The sequence below is a fragment of the Bos indicus x Bos taurus genome, chromosome 1, assembly GCF_003369695.1.
Source record: "Bos indicus x Bos taurus breed Angus x Brahman F1 hybrid chromosome 1, Bos_hybrid_MaternalHap_v2.0, whole genome shotgun sequence".
Lineage (NCBI taxonomy): Eukaryota > Metazoa > Chordata > Mammalia > Artiodactyla > Bovidae > Bos > Bos indicus x Bos taurus.
Window position 1 is genome coordinate 132,302,080 of NC_040076.1, and position 16,297 is coordinate 132,318,376.

At 33.4% G+C, this 16,297-nt stretch overlaps 1 protein-coding gene across 3 annotated transcripts in view; it reads left to right on the forward strand.

The window, feature by feature from the left end:
• The window catches only part of STAG1 (stromal antigen 1), a 504,783-nt gene that overhangs the window by 454,246 nt on the left and 34,240 nt on the right, over nucleotides 1-16,297 (forward strand). For 2 of the 3 annotated variants that reach the window (XM_027545437.1, XM_027545439.1), the window contains exon 22: nucleotides 8,719-8,799. The exons of the other annotated variant lie outside the window; for it this stretch is intronic. In XM_027545437.1, the coding sequence (XP_027401238.1) occupies nucleotides 8,719-8,799 (81 nt within the window). The remainder of the gene's footprint in view (nucleotides 1-8,718; nucleotides 8,800-16,297) is intronic. 3 annotated transcript variants of the gene reach the window in all.

Here is a 16,297-nt window from a genome sequence, read left to right on the forward strand (position 1 = left end):
GATTCTCTTCTTGCGGAGCACAGGATCTATGAGTTTCTAGAAGGTTTCAGTAGTTGCAGTTCTAGACTCTCGAGCACAGACTCAATGGTTATGTGCATGGGCTTAGTTGCTCCTGCACATGTGGGATTTTCCTGAAACAGGGATCAAACTTGTCTCCTGCATTGGTAGGTGGATTCTTTACCACTGAGCTACCAGGGAAGCCCTCAACATATTTCTTTAGACATAACATAGTATATGAGGTTAAGTTTAATTTTAGTCAAGTTATTGCTTATGATTATAATAAAGCTTATTATGTAAATAATGGGACCTTGTTTTCTCTAGAAGTATATGGATGTAGTCATGCTTTCCTTGAAAGACTACATACTTATTTCATTGACTGGGCATAAAAATGTTTTCACTTACCAACTTCTTACTATTCTTTGGGCATGCCATATCAGAACTTTTCGGAACATCTTCACGACCCTTCCACACACATCTTCTTAATTCTGTGGTCCTTATTGACCAAAAATGTGTTTGAGTGTCAGATTCTGGAGGTATAAGGATATCTTGTAAGCAGTGTTTAACCTCAGGAGACTTTTGATCTTTTTAAAAATTCTACCTCCTTAAGTCTCTTCCTGTCATCATTCTGATAGCCCTACTGCCATTTCCTTAGTTTCATCCTTCATATCTTCTCTTGCAGATCATAGTAGTAGCTGCCTATTTTGTCTTAGTAACCTGAGTTTCATCCTCTGTCCAGTCTAGGTTCTATTCCAGTAATTTTCAACTATATGTGTGTGTCAGAAAATGTTATGGAGTTGTTTTTTTGTTGTTGTTGTTGTTTGTAATACTGACATACTTTCAAATACCGTTCTGAGAAAAAATTAGTGTGATCCTTTTGGAAGGTTATTTGTCAGTCTCTTATCAAAATTAAAAGTGGACATACCTTTCATTGAGCTTTAGTAATTTGAGGAATTTAGACTACAGGTATGTACTTGGACATAGGAACAAAGATATTCATTGCAAAATTACTTATAAAAATTTAAAACTTAAAATAATTTTAAATGTCCAGGAACAGAAAACTGGTTATCTATGGAAGGACTGTTTTGACTCTGTATAATACTGTGTAGTCATAATTAAAAGAGTGGGGTTGATATTATTTGTTCTATAATATTCTCTGTGAGAAGAAATTTTATGAAAAAGTCAAGGAACAGAACAATGTAAATTTAAAAGGATGATAAGATTTATATATACATGTTCCTTTTGATTGACAGACTATTTCTGGAATGATACATAAGAAATTAACAATGACTTTAACAGTGGCTTTATTTGTAGTGGTCACAAAACTTAATTTTAAGGGGGTAGGTAATTTAGGAGTTTGGGATTAACATATACACAGTACTATGTATAAAACAGATAACCAACAAGGACCTTCTGTAAAGTACAGGGAACTATACTCAGTATTTCATAATAACCTATAGGGAAAAGAATCTGAAAAATCTGTGTACACACACACACACACACGTATGTATTACTGAATCACTTTGCTATATACCTGAAACTAACACAACTTTGTAAATCAACTATACTTCAATAAAAAGAAAAACAAATTATATTGTTACAAATTTTACCAATATACTTACTGCTTTTTAAGTTTAAAAACCAGCTGTTTAAGACCAGTAGGGTAAAGGTATGGGGGAGGGGCAAGATAAGGGTATAGAATTGATACAAACTACAATGTGTAAAAGCCAGTTGTTTAGTAGTAAACACTGGCAAATGAAACTTTAGAAATATGTGCCATTTACAATAGCACCAAAAGACACAAAATGCTTAGGTATAAATCCAACAAAATATGTGCAGGGTATGTATACTGAAAACTATAAAACACTAATGATAGAAATCAAAGAAGATTTTAATGAATGAAGATATTTCGGGTTTGTGAATTACAAAGCTCTGTGTTGTTTAAATGTCAGTTCTCCCCAAACTGATCTTAGATTTAGCACAATTCCAGTTAAAATCTCAGCAAAATTTTTTTGTAGAAAGTGACAACTTGATACTAAAATTTATATGGAGAGGAAATAAAATAACCAAAAGAATGTTTTAAAAATGAATGAAGAAGATTCACTCTACTTGATTTCAAGACTACAAAAAGTTTTAGTGTGACATTGAAGAGAGGATGCTGCAGCTGCTAAGTCGCTTCAGTCATGTCCAACTCTGTGTGACCCCGTAGACATAAATAAATCAAAGGAACAGTATAGAGAATCCAGAGATAGACCCACACATATATGGTCAATTGATTTTTGAAAAAGGTGTCAAAGCAGTTCTTTGGAGAAAGGATGATCTTTTCACAAGTGATGCTGAAATGGCTGGATATCCATATGCCCCCCCCCCCCAAAAAAGAATCTCAGTTCATTTACTTAACTTAAAATAGACCAGAGACCTAGAAATCGCAGCCTTCAGTAGCTGTGGTTCCTGGGCTCTGGAGCTCTGGCTCAGTAGTTATGTGCAAGGGCTTAGTTACTCCACCGTATGTGGAATCTTCCCAAAACAGGGATCAAACTCATGTCTCCTGCATTGGCAGGTGGATTCTTTACTACTGAGCCCTTCTATTGTTTGAATATTTTGCTTGAGTTTTTCAAGCTTACAATTTAAAAAAAAATTATATAGTATGCATATTGGTAATACAACAGTGGATGATCTCTCATTCCCAAAACACGTGTAGGATTTAGGAATCTCTCCTTTTTATTAAATAATTTTTGTCACTTTATAACACTATGATTTGCTTCCATGTTTGTGCTTTTCTTGCATTCACTCAAAAATATTACTGTAAACTCTACTCTTTGCCACATTGATTCTTACTCATTGTTATACAGTAAAACTGACTTGTCTTCCTTCCTATGTGAAGAATTTTAACATATGTATAGATTTATGTGGTTACCACCACAGTCAGGATGCAGAACAGTTTCATCATCCCCAAAACTTCATATTATCCCATCACAGTCATATGCTTGCACCACCTACATAGGACTGCTAGAAATCACTCATCTGTTTTGCATCACTATAGTTTTGTCTTTCTGAGATTTTCAAATAAATGAAATTTTATAGTATAAACCCTGAACATAATGCCTTTCAGATTAAATCAGGTTATTGTGTGAGTCAGTAGTTAGTTTGTTTTTACTGCTCATTGTTAGTCCATTGTGTAAATAATTATGTTGGTGAAAAAGTAATTGTGGTTTCAAGCCATAAATTTGTAATCATTATAGCTAGGCTCAAACAAGTCTTTATTATTCAAAATAGAGACCACTACAATCAACACATTTTTGCCAATGAGAAATAAATTTGTTTATTCCTGTAGCATAAAAAAATCCATGCTTCAGGGTTTCAAGAACTCTTGGAAAGCATTTTCTGCCTCCTGCTGGTTGTGGAAGCATTTTCCTTGCAAAAAGGTATAGAGATGCTTGAAGAAGTGGTAGTCGGTTAGCTAGAGGTCAGGTGAAAATGGAAAATGAGGAAAAACAGCGTAGCCCAATTAGTTCAACTTTTGAAGCATTGATTGTGTGACGTGTGGTTGGATATTGTCATGGAAAAGAATTGGGCCCATTCTGTTGACCAGTGCCAGTTGCAATTCTTGCAGTTTTCAGTTCATTGCTGAGCATGCTTCTCAGATGTAATGGTATCGCTGGGATTCAGAAAACTGTCGTGGATCGGACTAGTAGCAGACCACCAAAGAGTGACCATGACCCCTTTTTGGTGCAAGTTTCGCTTTGGGAAGTGCTTTGGGGCTGCTTCTTGGTCCAACCACTGAACTGGCTGTTGCCAGTTGTCATATAAAATCCACTTTTCATAACACATCAGAGTCCAATAGAGAAAGGGTTTATTGTTGTTGCACAAAATAAGAGAAGACAACACTTAAAAACAACGATTTTTTTACATTTATAGTCAGCTTATAAGGCACCCATTTATGGAGCTTTTTAACCTTTCCAGTTTGCTTCAGATGCCAAACGACCATAGAATGGTTGATGTTGAGTTCTTGGGCAACTTCTCATGCAGTTGTAACAGGATCAGCTTCAGTGATTCTCTGAATTGGTTGTTGTCAACTCCCGACGGCCACTGCGCTCCTCATCCTCATTCTCCTTTATGAAACTTCTTGAACTGCCACATGCTGTATGTCCGTTAGCAGTTCCTGGGCCACATGCATTGTTGGTGTTGCAAGTCATCTTTGCTGCTTACAACACATTTGGAACTCGAATAAAAAAATCGAATTTGCTTTTTGGGTAACATAATTTCCCTAGTCTAAAATAAACAGCAAGTAATAAGTCTTTAGCAAAAAAACATAAAGCAAAAAATGTGCATTAAAATGGTGTACAACATAACCACATTTATTTAAGAATGTATTCCAGTATCAAATGGCAAAGTTCAGCAGTGCAAAACTGCAGTTACTTTTGCACCAACCTATGCATCACTGTTTTTAGTCATTCAGTTGAAAATATTTGGGTTGTTTTCAACTTTTGGCTGTCACCAAAAGAGCACTGTAAATATTTGTGTAGTATTTTGTTTGAACATAAATTTTCATTTCTCTAAAGTATATTCCCAGGAGTGTAATTGCAGGGTTTTATGGTAAGTATATGTTTAACTTTATTAGAAACTGCCAAACCACTTTCCAGAGTAACTGTACCCTTCTGCATTTCTGCCAGCAATGTATGAAAGTTCCAGTTATTCTGAATTCTCATCAGCACTTCATATCATCAGCAATTTTTACTCTAGCCACCTGAGTAGATATGCATTGGTGTTTCACTGTGTTTTTTAATGTATGTTTTCTTAATGCTAATGATGTTAAACATGTCTACATGTACTTATTTGCCAGCCTTATATCCATTTTGATGAAACCATGTTGGTTATTAATTTTTACCTTAAAGGTTCTTTTTATTCATGTTAACCAAGTCCAAATATGATAAATAAAAAAAACCAGTTTGGGATATTAGAAGCACACTAGTATTAAGTTCAGTTCATTCTTTTGACATGCACTTGTCCACTAAAAAAATTTGATCATCCTTCCCCTTAAAGTGTCTTACAAACAGAAAAAAAGTAAGAGTCTTAGTTTATCCCAGTCATTATGTGTATTTTCAGAATTTTATTACTTTGCCAGGCAAAGGGGGAACATAGCAGGCTAGCGCCTCAAGAACTGTGCACCCAGGTTTTCAGAATTTTAAACATGTCCCGTATATGTAGATGATATATATCTACACATGCATATATATTACATAGAATTTTTCCCATTCTTAGTGTCATAATCATTTTTCCTATTATTAGTATCTTGTCAGATTTTATTTTCCAGGCAAATTCAGTTTTTCAAAACTTTAAACTTTCTAAGATTTTCTCTCTTAGTCTTAACTTACATGTAATAAATACAGTTCACCTTCATCTCCAAGATATATCATTAGTTATAGGTTGAATGATTCTCATTGATTCAATCTACTAATCAAAGATAGAGCTAGCTCCTTTAAATAGATTAAAGTAATTATTTTTTTAAAAGGGCTAATAAAGAATTTTTATGTTGGTTAAGGTAATACTAGCTGCTATAATAATCTTAGTATCTCAGTGGCTTAACACAATAGAAAGTAATTTCTCACTTACATAACCATAAAGCACAATTACAGGAAGTAGGTGTCACTGCACAGCCAAGTCATTCAGAGACCCATGGTCTCCTGGATTGTTGGTATCTTGGCTGGCAGATAGAGATGGAAAGGATGAAGAAAGCAGTCCTGCTTCTTAACTAATTTTTGCGCAGAAGTGTGCAGTATACATTACTGTGTCCTTCTGGGAACATCATTACCTTGTGCAAAAATGAGGTCAGAAGAGTAGGGTTGGAAGAAATTCTTGGGTCGGGAGACTAGTACTTCGTATTACTCAGTTCAGTTCACTTCAGTTGCTCAGTTGTGTCTGATTCTGCGACCCCACGGACCATAGCACGCCAGGCCTCCCTCCATCACCAACTCCCAGAGTTTACCCAAACTCATGTCCATCAAGTCGGTGATGCCATCCAACCACTCATCCTCTGTCGTCCCCTTCTCCTCCTGCCTTCAATTTTTCCCAGCATCAGGGTCTTTTCAAATGAGTCAGCTCTTCGCATCAGGTGGCCAAAGTATTAAGAGTGATGCTTCAGCATCAGTCCTTCCAGTGAACACTCAGGACTGATTTCCTTTAGGATGGTTGGATCTTCTTGCAGCCCAAGGGACATTCAAGAGTCTTCTCCAACACCGCAGTTCAAAAGCATCAGTTCTTTGGCACTCAGCCTTCTTTATAGTCCAGCTCTCACATCCATACATGACTACTGGAAAAACCATAGCCTTGACTAAATGGACTTTTGTTGGCGAAGGTCTCTGCTTTTTAATATGCTGTCTAGGTTGGTCATAACTTTCCTTCCAAGGAGTAAGTGTCTTTTAATTTCATGGCTGCAGTCACCATCTGCAGTGATTTTGGAGCCCCCAAAAATAAAGTCACCCATTGTTTCCACTGTTTCCCCATCTATTTGGTATTATTAAAAGATCCTTTCCAGAGTCAGAGCAGTGTTAGTCAAGAAAAGGCAGAAGGGCTATCCTGCTCCTAGGTTAGAATTATCATTTGGCTTTTTCAGTTTTTAATTGCTTGTCTTTCTTGTTTTACCTGTACTACAAAAAGGTGAAGTTGCTAAATAAAAATGACTTTCAGATTTAGGATAACATTGCTAGTTTGGGAGATAAAAATCAATATGACTGATGTAAAGCCTGGAAGAAAGAGTTCTGAATTTTCTTTTGAAGTGTGATCAACTACATTGTTACATAATTATAACTGTGAGAAAGTAAAATGTTTCCCAATCAATGAGAGTGAGCTTTTTATTTTAAAATAATACTGTGGAGCCCTTCTGAAGTAAACATATAATGAATACCATTGTATTGAAAATTAAAATGGGGATGCTGTATAGGTATTGAAGTGACCTGTTTCTTCTAAATCTAAGAAACTTGTGTATTACTTTGAAATACATTTTGAGTAATTCCTAGTATATAGGTCATAGAAATGTAGAATGAAAAGAAATATTTATAATGATTAGGATAGATATAACCAAAATTAAGCAGATCTTCAATAATACTTTTTTCCATATCTTAATTTCCCATTGATTAATGTTTTTTTGTATATCACTTTTCTAGTAATCTAACAATACAAATAGTTTCAAATTCAAGAAAAAGTTTTAAATCACACAAACCACTTCAATACTTTTTTATAAGGTAGAAGTTATCAGAGGGTGTCTCAGGACCAGAAGTGTACCATATTGAGTATCTTCTAAGTGTAGTAAGAGGATTTCTTTAGCATTAATGTTCATAAGTTGACGGTGTTTCAGTAAGTCTTGTTTCTAGCATTCTGACATAAATCAGGCATTTAATTATCATGTTTAATAAAACCTTGACATCTCATTAGTACTGTATGAAAAGCAGCACCAGTCATCCTTCTAATTCTGATGAGTTATTTTCAGAGCTGAGAAGATGCACTGGATCTGAAACCTGAAATTTTTAAAGTAAAACCAATCAAATTTCTACTTCCTGAAGCAGTCCACTTACTGATCTCTCTCTTGATTTATCTTATACATATATTCATTCTTATGATTTTTAGTCTATCTAGAGGGGAAAATAATAGAGACACTATAATAATGGAGTATCATATCTGATATGCTTTATTGCAATAGAGATCTATCATGTTTTCAAACAGAAATGTTAATAAAAGCCCTATCCAAAATGAAGTTTTCTTTTTTATTAATGTTTTTAATTTTTATTTTCCTAAACTCTACTGTTTGCCTTGCTGAAATATATGGGTAAATATTTTACAGAATAGGGGTTCAGTGCTAATAAAAAATGAAAAGGTGCTCATCTGCATTGATAATTAGAAAAATATAAATTAATACCACATTAAGATACTACTCATGCATAAAATAAAGTCACCTGATGTAAAAAATGTGATGACATCAAATGTAGATAAAAACATAGAGCCACAAGACCTGTCAAAGAATATTAGATATAGCCACTTTGGATAAAAATTTGGTACTATCTCCTGTAAAGTTAAATACACACATACCCAGCAATCCTGTTCTCAGAGCAGAGACTCTCAAAATGTGGTCCAGGGAGCCTGGGAGATTTCCAAGGCAGGCTCATAAGGTCAAACTATCTTCATACAAGAGAAAGATGTCATTTGCTTTCTCTCACAAGTGCAAATTGAAGTATTTGGTGTTGTATCAAATAATATCCACATTTATCTACAAACACTAATCTGTGACAGAATTTTCTTCATATACTTCAGTCATTAAGTTTTATATATGTTTATGCACATTTCTGTGTGAGTGTTACGAAAGTGTTACGAAGTTATGAAAAACTCTAAACAAATTAAATAATCATTTAAGTGTAACATTTGGATAAAAGTTTCTTCAATCTCTTCTTAAAAATTTGACTGAGTAAAGTATTTATGACAATGCATTTTTGTTTAAAGCATAGTGTATTGGGGTCCATATTTATTGAGATACATTATATCTGTATTCTCTAGATTGATTGGTTGGTTTGTCTTTTTAAACTAAATATTATTTTGTGCATTCTTATTAATTCTACAACTATTTGGACTTGAAACTTTATTGTAAGATAAAAACTATGATAAATATTATTCTCTTAATATTGTACAAACGTAAATTATGTCTCATTTGTTTGAATTTTTTATTTGATACAGATAGTCGTACAGGCACTGCAGTGTTCCCATTACTCGATTCTTTGGCAGTTGGTGAAAATTACTGATGGTTCTCCTTCCAAAGTAAGTAAGAGTTTCCGTAGGCAGAAGGATTATTACTAAAGTACAGTGATCTTGCTTAACTCATTATATTATTTTTATTACTATAATTTTAATAAAATATGTAATTATTGTTATCAATTCTTGTTTTATCCTAAACACACATATATATATATATTTTACATCTTTGAAAGATAAACAGTTTTTCAAGCAGTAGCCACAGAATTGTATGTATACGTGAAGTTTAAATTCCTTTAAGAAATAACTGTACTTGAAACCAGAAGAGCTTTGATAGGTGATATGCTGTAAGAAAGAGAATAATATTGAAAGACAGTAGTGTGTAGGTTTTAGTTCTGGCATTATGGCACCTTGGGGCCCAAACTAAACAAACTTGTTTGTGAACATTTTAAATCATTGGATAAAATTTTTTTTTTTTTAATTTTTAACTTACCCATGACCATGCAAAACAAAGAGAAAATACAAACCAGAACTTAAGTGAAATTCAGATCCCAGAAAGTCAAGCAGAGTACTGCTGCTGCTGTTGCTGCTAAGTCACTTCAGTCGTGTCCAACTCTGTGCGACCCCATAGACGGCAGCCCACCAGGCTCCCCCGTCCCTGGGATTCTCCAGGCGAGAATACTGGAGTGGTTTGCCGCTTCCTTCTCCAATGCATGAAAGTGAAAAATCTTGAGAATATTTGCTAATCTAGACAAGTCCCAAAGCCCTCCTGAAGAGGACTGTCTAATAAGTAGCATGTCCCTTGATAAAGTTGGGATCCCAAAAAGAGCTACTCCCAGCATGAGGTTAAATTAGAAATAAACTCATACCAATTCCATTCATGAGGGAATAAATAAGATTTGGATTATGTTCTATAATGGTAGTATCCCCAAGCACCTAAGAGAATCAAATACAAATCCTTTCTGAAGGAAGTTGCCTCAGAGAGTTTTTCAGAGTTTTAAGAAAAATGAGCTCATATTAAAAAGCCAACTTTACTAAAAAGACTAGAAACCATGAAGAGATTCAAAGTAAAAAATATTTTATAGATTGAAATTATCAGAGTCTCTTTATTTGGTTCTTTATCAAATGTGTGCTCTTTGGGCATATGTTCAAGCCCCTTTGATTTCATAACACAATTGAAATATATTTATTTTGTATTTATGTCAGATAATTTCAATCTATAAAATATTTTTTACTTTGAATCTCTTCATTTAACAAAACAGAAGCTATTTAACCAGTAACAATGTTAATAATACATTTCCATATAGAACCAACTACTTGATACAGAGTATTCTTTTCTAGGAGAAAGAATTTTTTTTCTTTTTGTCTTTTCTGTTGAATGATTGGAGGATTTCTGTGCCTTTGGAAGTAATTGGGAGTTCTGTTCATTTTCAGTTAGAAGGAGGTTGATACATTTGTTGGCTTTTTGGTTTTTTTCTATTTTATTAAAAGTTTTAGTCTTGAAAAGCAAAAATCAAGGTTAATCTTCTTTTATTGGAAACAAAAACCACTTTAAAACTATATAACATTTTCATGTTTTTTGAAATATTCTTTTATATGAAAAGATTAAAGGAGAGTGTATATATGTAAGTTAAAATTTGAAAGCAAGAGTTTATATGTTATGCATAATTAGTTTATTTGAATTTTTCACTTAGTTTATTTGACTTTTATATTGTTTTCCACTGAGATCATTTTGATTGTCTGAGTTATTTGTATTTTAACTGAATGTTGATAACTGCATTTTAGTAAATTTGAAATATACACTAGCCTAAAACTTTAGCATAATTAGTGGTTATTTCCTTCATTTAATTTAAATTTTGTCCCTTTACAATTAAATTCCATAATTAGAGTAAGAATCTATTCTTGGACCTCCTTCTTTGAATATTTTGTTTTTTAACCCCGACCAGAGATCGAACCCATGCCCCCCTGCATTGGTAGCACAGAATTTTAACCACTGGACCACCAGGGAAGTCCAGAATATTTTGTTTTTTTTAATCCTGTTGCAGCAGAGCTATTTTGAGATTCTTTGCCTTTGCTGTGTAATTTTCATCTCATATATTCTCCTAATGAAAATAGCTTCCTTTTTGTTGTTAGTCATTCTACTGATTTTGTTTTTGTCATTGCCACAATGGCAATGCAGATTTTTGTAGCCAACATTGGTTTTCTTTATTCCAGAAAGTGTGCCCTAGCACCTTTTAGATGCTTTAGTGTTCATTGATTTCCATTTTGGTTTTGTGTGCATTTATATCACATGTGAAATTATCCTTACTTAGCTGTATCTCAGGATGTTTCTTCTCACTTTGAAGTTGTTGGTAATTTTTGTAAACCAAAGTATATTTAGTAATCATGTATTGGTTGTGTCTATAGTTTAAAACTGATTCGCTGAAACTGATAACCTTATAAAACATGAATCTTTAGGATACACACAAACTTGAAAAATTAATCTTCCACTGCTAATATTTTTTTCTTTTAAAATAGTTATTTTAATGATTCTTATTTATAATAATCACAAGATCAGGAATTGTCAAACTTTCTAATCCTCTATATAATATAGGATATCTTTGAAAATGTATGAGTCACATACATAAACTTTGTATACATGAATCTGTATTAGTAACATCCCACTTGGTAAGATATCAAATTCCTAAGTATAGACTCGGCTACATCATTAAGTTATGAAAGTAACCTTGAGTCAAGTCACTTAAATAATTTTAAAATAAATAATTTATATCAAAGCATTTTATCAGTTGTAAAGGGCTTTCCGTATTCTAGTAACAACTGAAAAATCACTTAATCTGTGTCTCACGTTACTTTGTTATGAAGTTTATAGTTGTGTGTCGCCAATCTTTTCTAGCTCTAGAATTCTACAACCTATGCTAAACTTAAAAACCGCTATACTGAAGATGTTTGGATAAATATACAAGAATCTTAACAGTGATTACCTCTGGGAAGTAAAAATTGTTTGGGGGCAGGCATAAGGAGAGAAATTTACTTTTCCATTTATACCTTTTGATACTTTTTGAGGGATTGTTTTTGTTGTTGATATTTATGGTGCATATTAATATCTTAAAAATTAATTTTTTAAAACTATTACTATGAAAATTTTTTTATTCTCCATCTTCTAATCTTAAGTTTTGGTTTATCACAAATAACTCACTGAGTTATTGGACTTAGATGAATACTAAAAAAGTACATAGTATGTTCTGTATCTTACTTGCTGTTATAGCATTCTTTTGTTGTTTATAAGTGTAATATTAAAGCTATAAAGGAGTTTGAAAATAATTTGATGAAACCTATAAGGGGACGTTGTTATTTTTACCTGTTTGTATTTTACATGTTATTAATCATTTTAATATAAATGTTCTAATTTGATTAAATCTGCTTAATTATCCTATAGAGTGGATATTATAATCCCATTTTTACAGAAAAGGAACCTAATACTTAACAAAAATTGAGAGTTGTCTAAAATCACACTTAGAGCACAAGTCTCTGAATCTCAACATACTGTCTTTCTGTTACTACTCCTTAAAATCTTGTATTATTAAGCTTTTAATACAACTACTTTTTATGGAGTTTTGTCGTAGTTGGTTTTTTTAAAAGCAAATTTTCTAAGGACACATTGGTTGATTCCTTACTGAACAATATCATTTGTCAGTTGTATATTGAAAAAGTATGACACATGGCAGTTTTCTGTGGTCATTCTGTATCCCTCAAAGTATTTAAATGAGAAGTTACCATGATTTTTAAATGGCTCAGTTTGTAATGTCAGTGCTTAAAGTATATGGAAAACTTTGCTAATGAAGCACCTGAAATTCTCTGTCCTTTTTTCTCCCCTTTAATTTGTTCCCTGAAATTTAAATGTAATACAGCAAACCCTTTGGGTCTATATATTTAACATTTGTAATATTGATTTTGTAGAGGTAACATGAAAGTCTTACTACATGAATTAATTTTGTTTTTTTTTTTATTGTTGAATAACTGTTAATATAGAATGAGCCATTTATTTAGTGAGGAACTGGCCACCTGACTGCTGTTTTTCTCTGCTCATTTTTGTTATATTTATAGAAATTCATTTAAACCTCTGAAAAGGTCACTTATATTTTTAATTAATAAATTATGCATGTTTGGTTTTGGTGTAAAATATAAGGTAGAATGGTTTTCATAAATTTGAGCTTTCTTACTTATGTGTTCATTATAAAAACTATATACATAAAATGAAATTTCCAAATCTTACTACCTGTTAATATTTTGATGTATTTTCTTTCAGTACTTTTTCTTACATACTTTTCAGTCTTACTAAGATTATGATGTATTTATAATTTTGTGTCTCTTCAATTAACATTCTTCATGTATTTAATGTTTATAGATAATATTTTAACATATGCATGATAGTACATAGTGTAGTTTATAATTTATTTTACTGCTCTCTTGGATATTTAGATTGTTTACACATTTTAAGTAATAAAATTCTGTGATGGACATTCTGGTGCAAAAGCTTGTTCTGTGTTTTGCATTTTTTCATCTTACATTCTTGGAAATGGAATTGCTTGGTCAAAGATTGTACATACTTTTAAGGGTTAATACACATTACCAAACTGCTCTTTAGTGAATACTGTCTAAAATTTACTTTTCTTCTTTCTCTGTTGTCATGAACACTGTCATTTGGGGGATTATGAATGGTAGTTATATTTGAAGTTTAAATTCAAATTATAACTTAACAGTGAACAGTATTCTATAAAATGAAGTACATGAGAAGACTGTGTCAAGATCAGGATTAGATCTTTATTTAAAATGGAAGTCCACTGGGTTTTACCGATGGGTATTTCCTCTGTTCCCCTAATTTCCAGAGTTGAACCTCTTTGGCTATCTCACAGGTCAAGCTCAGTATACTTTGCTCGGGTGCCCCCTAGTGCTGGTCCTGTAGAAGCAGCCTTCAGTTTCTCTTCTCTGTAGCAGAAAACACACTTCTTCCTTCAGCTCCTTCTGGACATATACAGAGACATTTAAAGAGCCAGGTAAATAAGACTTAGGGCTGAACTAATGCCCCTATTGCCTTTTTAGGCCTGGGGATCTAGAATTTATCCTCAATTTTTTTTTTCCTCCTGAGAGGAGCTGTCCTACCCTCTGTAGTCTTAAATTTGTAGTGCTCTCTGCCTTACCCTGCATGTTTCTATTCTAGACAGCAGTAGGAATGGGCTGGGGGAAACATCCCTGTATTCTGGACCCAGGCTTTATCCTTAAGTCTTCAAATTAAAGAAAATCTACATCCCTCAGGGAGCTACAAGTCAAATTATTAGTGAGAAGTATAGCATATTTATTACAAAGTTTGTTCCTCCATTACACTCTTGACTGAAGGTTCTCCTCTGCAAATTTCAACTTGTTTACCTCCAAACAGTTAGGGTAAAGATAGGACTGATGGTGGCCAAGGCCCATGAGGAGAAATGTTTAACCTTGCTGTGTATAAAAATCCACAGTCTTCTTTCTAGACCTCTTTCTCTCCCCTTCCAAGTCCTATAGAGCATTAATATCTGTGAATACGAAAGAGATAGCTCACTTAGGTCCTTGTCCCCAAACTCTTATAATAACAAAATACAGATAATATACCTCAGTCTGCAGAGTTCACTGCTTTGAAGGGGAAGGGAATGAGGCCAACAGCTGGCAACAGTAGCTATCCCTCTAGGAATAAAGTATACAACCGTTTTGCTTCATTCTTTTCTAGATCTCCCCTCCCCTACCTTTTTATTTCTTAAGAAGTCTATCCTCAATAACTATCTACTTGGTTTTAGTCTTAAGCCTTTCCTTTTTACTGGTCCATGACTTCAGAGTGATTATTTTATAGCTTTGTTTCTATTAATAGTGTGTCCAGTCTCAAGTGCCTGAGTGGCTGGTCTAGGAAAGTTAGGAGGGAAAGATCCAGGACTTGTTTTATATTCATTTCTTTTTCAGCTCCTGGAGGGTTCTTTTTTTGTTTTGTTTTGTTTTTAAACTGGAATACTTAAGTAGATGGCTAAACTCTCAACTTGTCCAAAATTTTATTAGACTCTAACATTCTAAAAATTTCTGGAAATCATAAGTAAGTATGTTCAACTTAGAGGGGCATGTACAATTCATGATTCCAACATCTTATTAAGAATTCCATACTGTGTTTGCAACCCTGTTCCTGGGCCTCTACTTTTTGGAGCTTGCTTTCTGGTAAGGAATGCCTTCCCACCCCTTGAAGGACAGCATAAGGCTTCCTCAACTTCACTAGCCTGTTTATTTGGATGCTGTTTTTACTTGCACGGGGACAGTGGTCTTTAAAGTGCCACTTTATAAATACTCTTAACTCCTAATTTATTTAATACCTCAGGATCTAAGCAGTGAGCCAGGACTGAGAAGATCTATTCTAAATAACAATTATTATAATGTAAAAATGTGTTTTAACTGTTTATTAGAGGCTGAAAGCAATGTTAACAATATTTAATGCTGTGTGGTGTGGCCAGATATTTTTTAAAAATAATATTTAAACAAAGCATAACACTTCCACTCTTCAGTACAGAAATTGGAAATCTTTCTCCACCAAAATTAATTATAAAGGAAGTTTACTTTCCTGTCAGGTCATTTATTTGAATAAAAGAATGTAAGTATTTTATATTATTTAATATTCCCTGAGTGATAAAATAATCACTTTTCCTTTCTGCAGTAGGTTTTTTATTTTGAAAATGTTTTTTCCAGTGGCCATTCTGTAATTACTAGGTATTTGTTGAAATGATTTCTTCTTGCTAACCCAATTTATATATATATAAGAAACTTTCAGTTTATAAATAAATAATATCTTTCCAGCATTTTTTGTGTTGAAACATGGCCTTTGGAGTTAAATTGAGTTTGAAGTTTGGCTCTATTTCTTACCACCTGTGACAAAGGTATACAAATTACTTTACATTTGAACTTTAGTTTGCTAATAAGTGATATTCATTGCTGGACAGGGTTGTTGGGAAGATTAAATTAAAAGAAATGTTTTAGTCAGCAATAACTGTTGCTTTGATAGCATTAAATTGCAGTCCTAGCCTGTGCTTTCCTAATCTTCTCTCCTGCCAAAACCAAAAATTAATGCTAAATGAACTGTTATATAAAGTTATGGAAGTACATAAACATGCTCAGTGTCTAGTGTAGGTTTGGAATATAGCATGGTAGATTTTGTCCTCCATCTGTATTTTGAAAAATTTGAGAATTCACATCTCTTGCTTTGCTCCTAACAGTCACTACTTTCCCCCTGTCCCTCTGACTCCTCCTTTAGCTTCCTGCATCTTTGTACACCACAGAAAAGAGAAATCAGAAGACGTTTTGGAACTACAGTAGGCAGCTTAAGGGTTCCTAGATCAAGTGGATTACCCTTGAGGCAATGGCAGGAGGCAGCAGGTGGGGATTCAGATCACCAAGAAAAGCAACACTGAAAACTAGGTATTACATTTGGGGTTTTAAAATCCAGTATTTTACTGTATATTCACAAAAGTGGCACATTCTCCTTATCTTCAGAAGAGAAGCT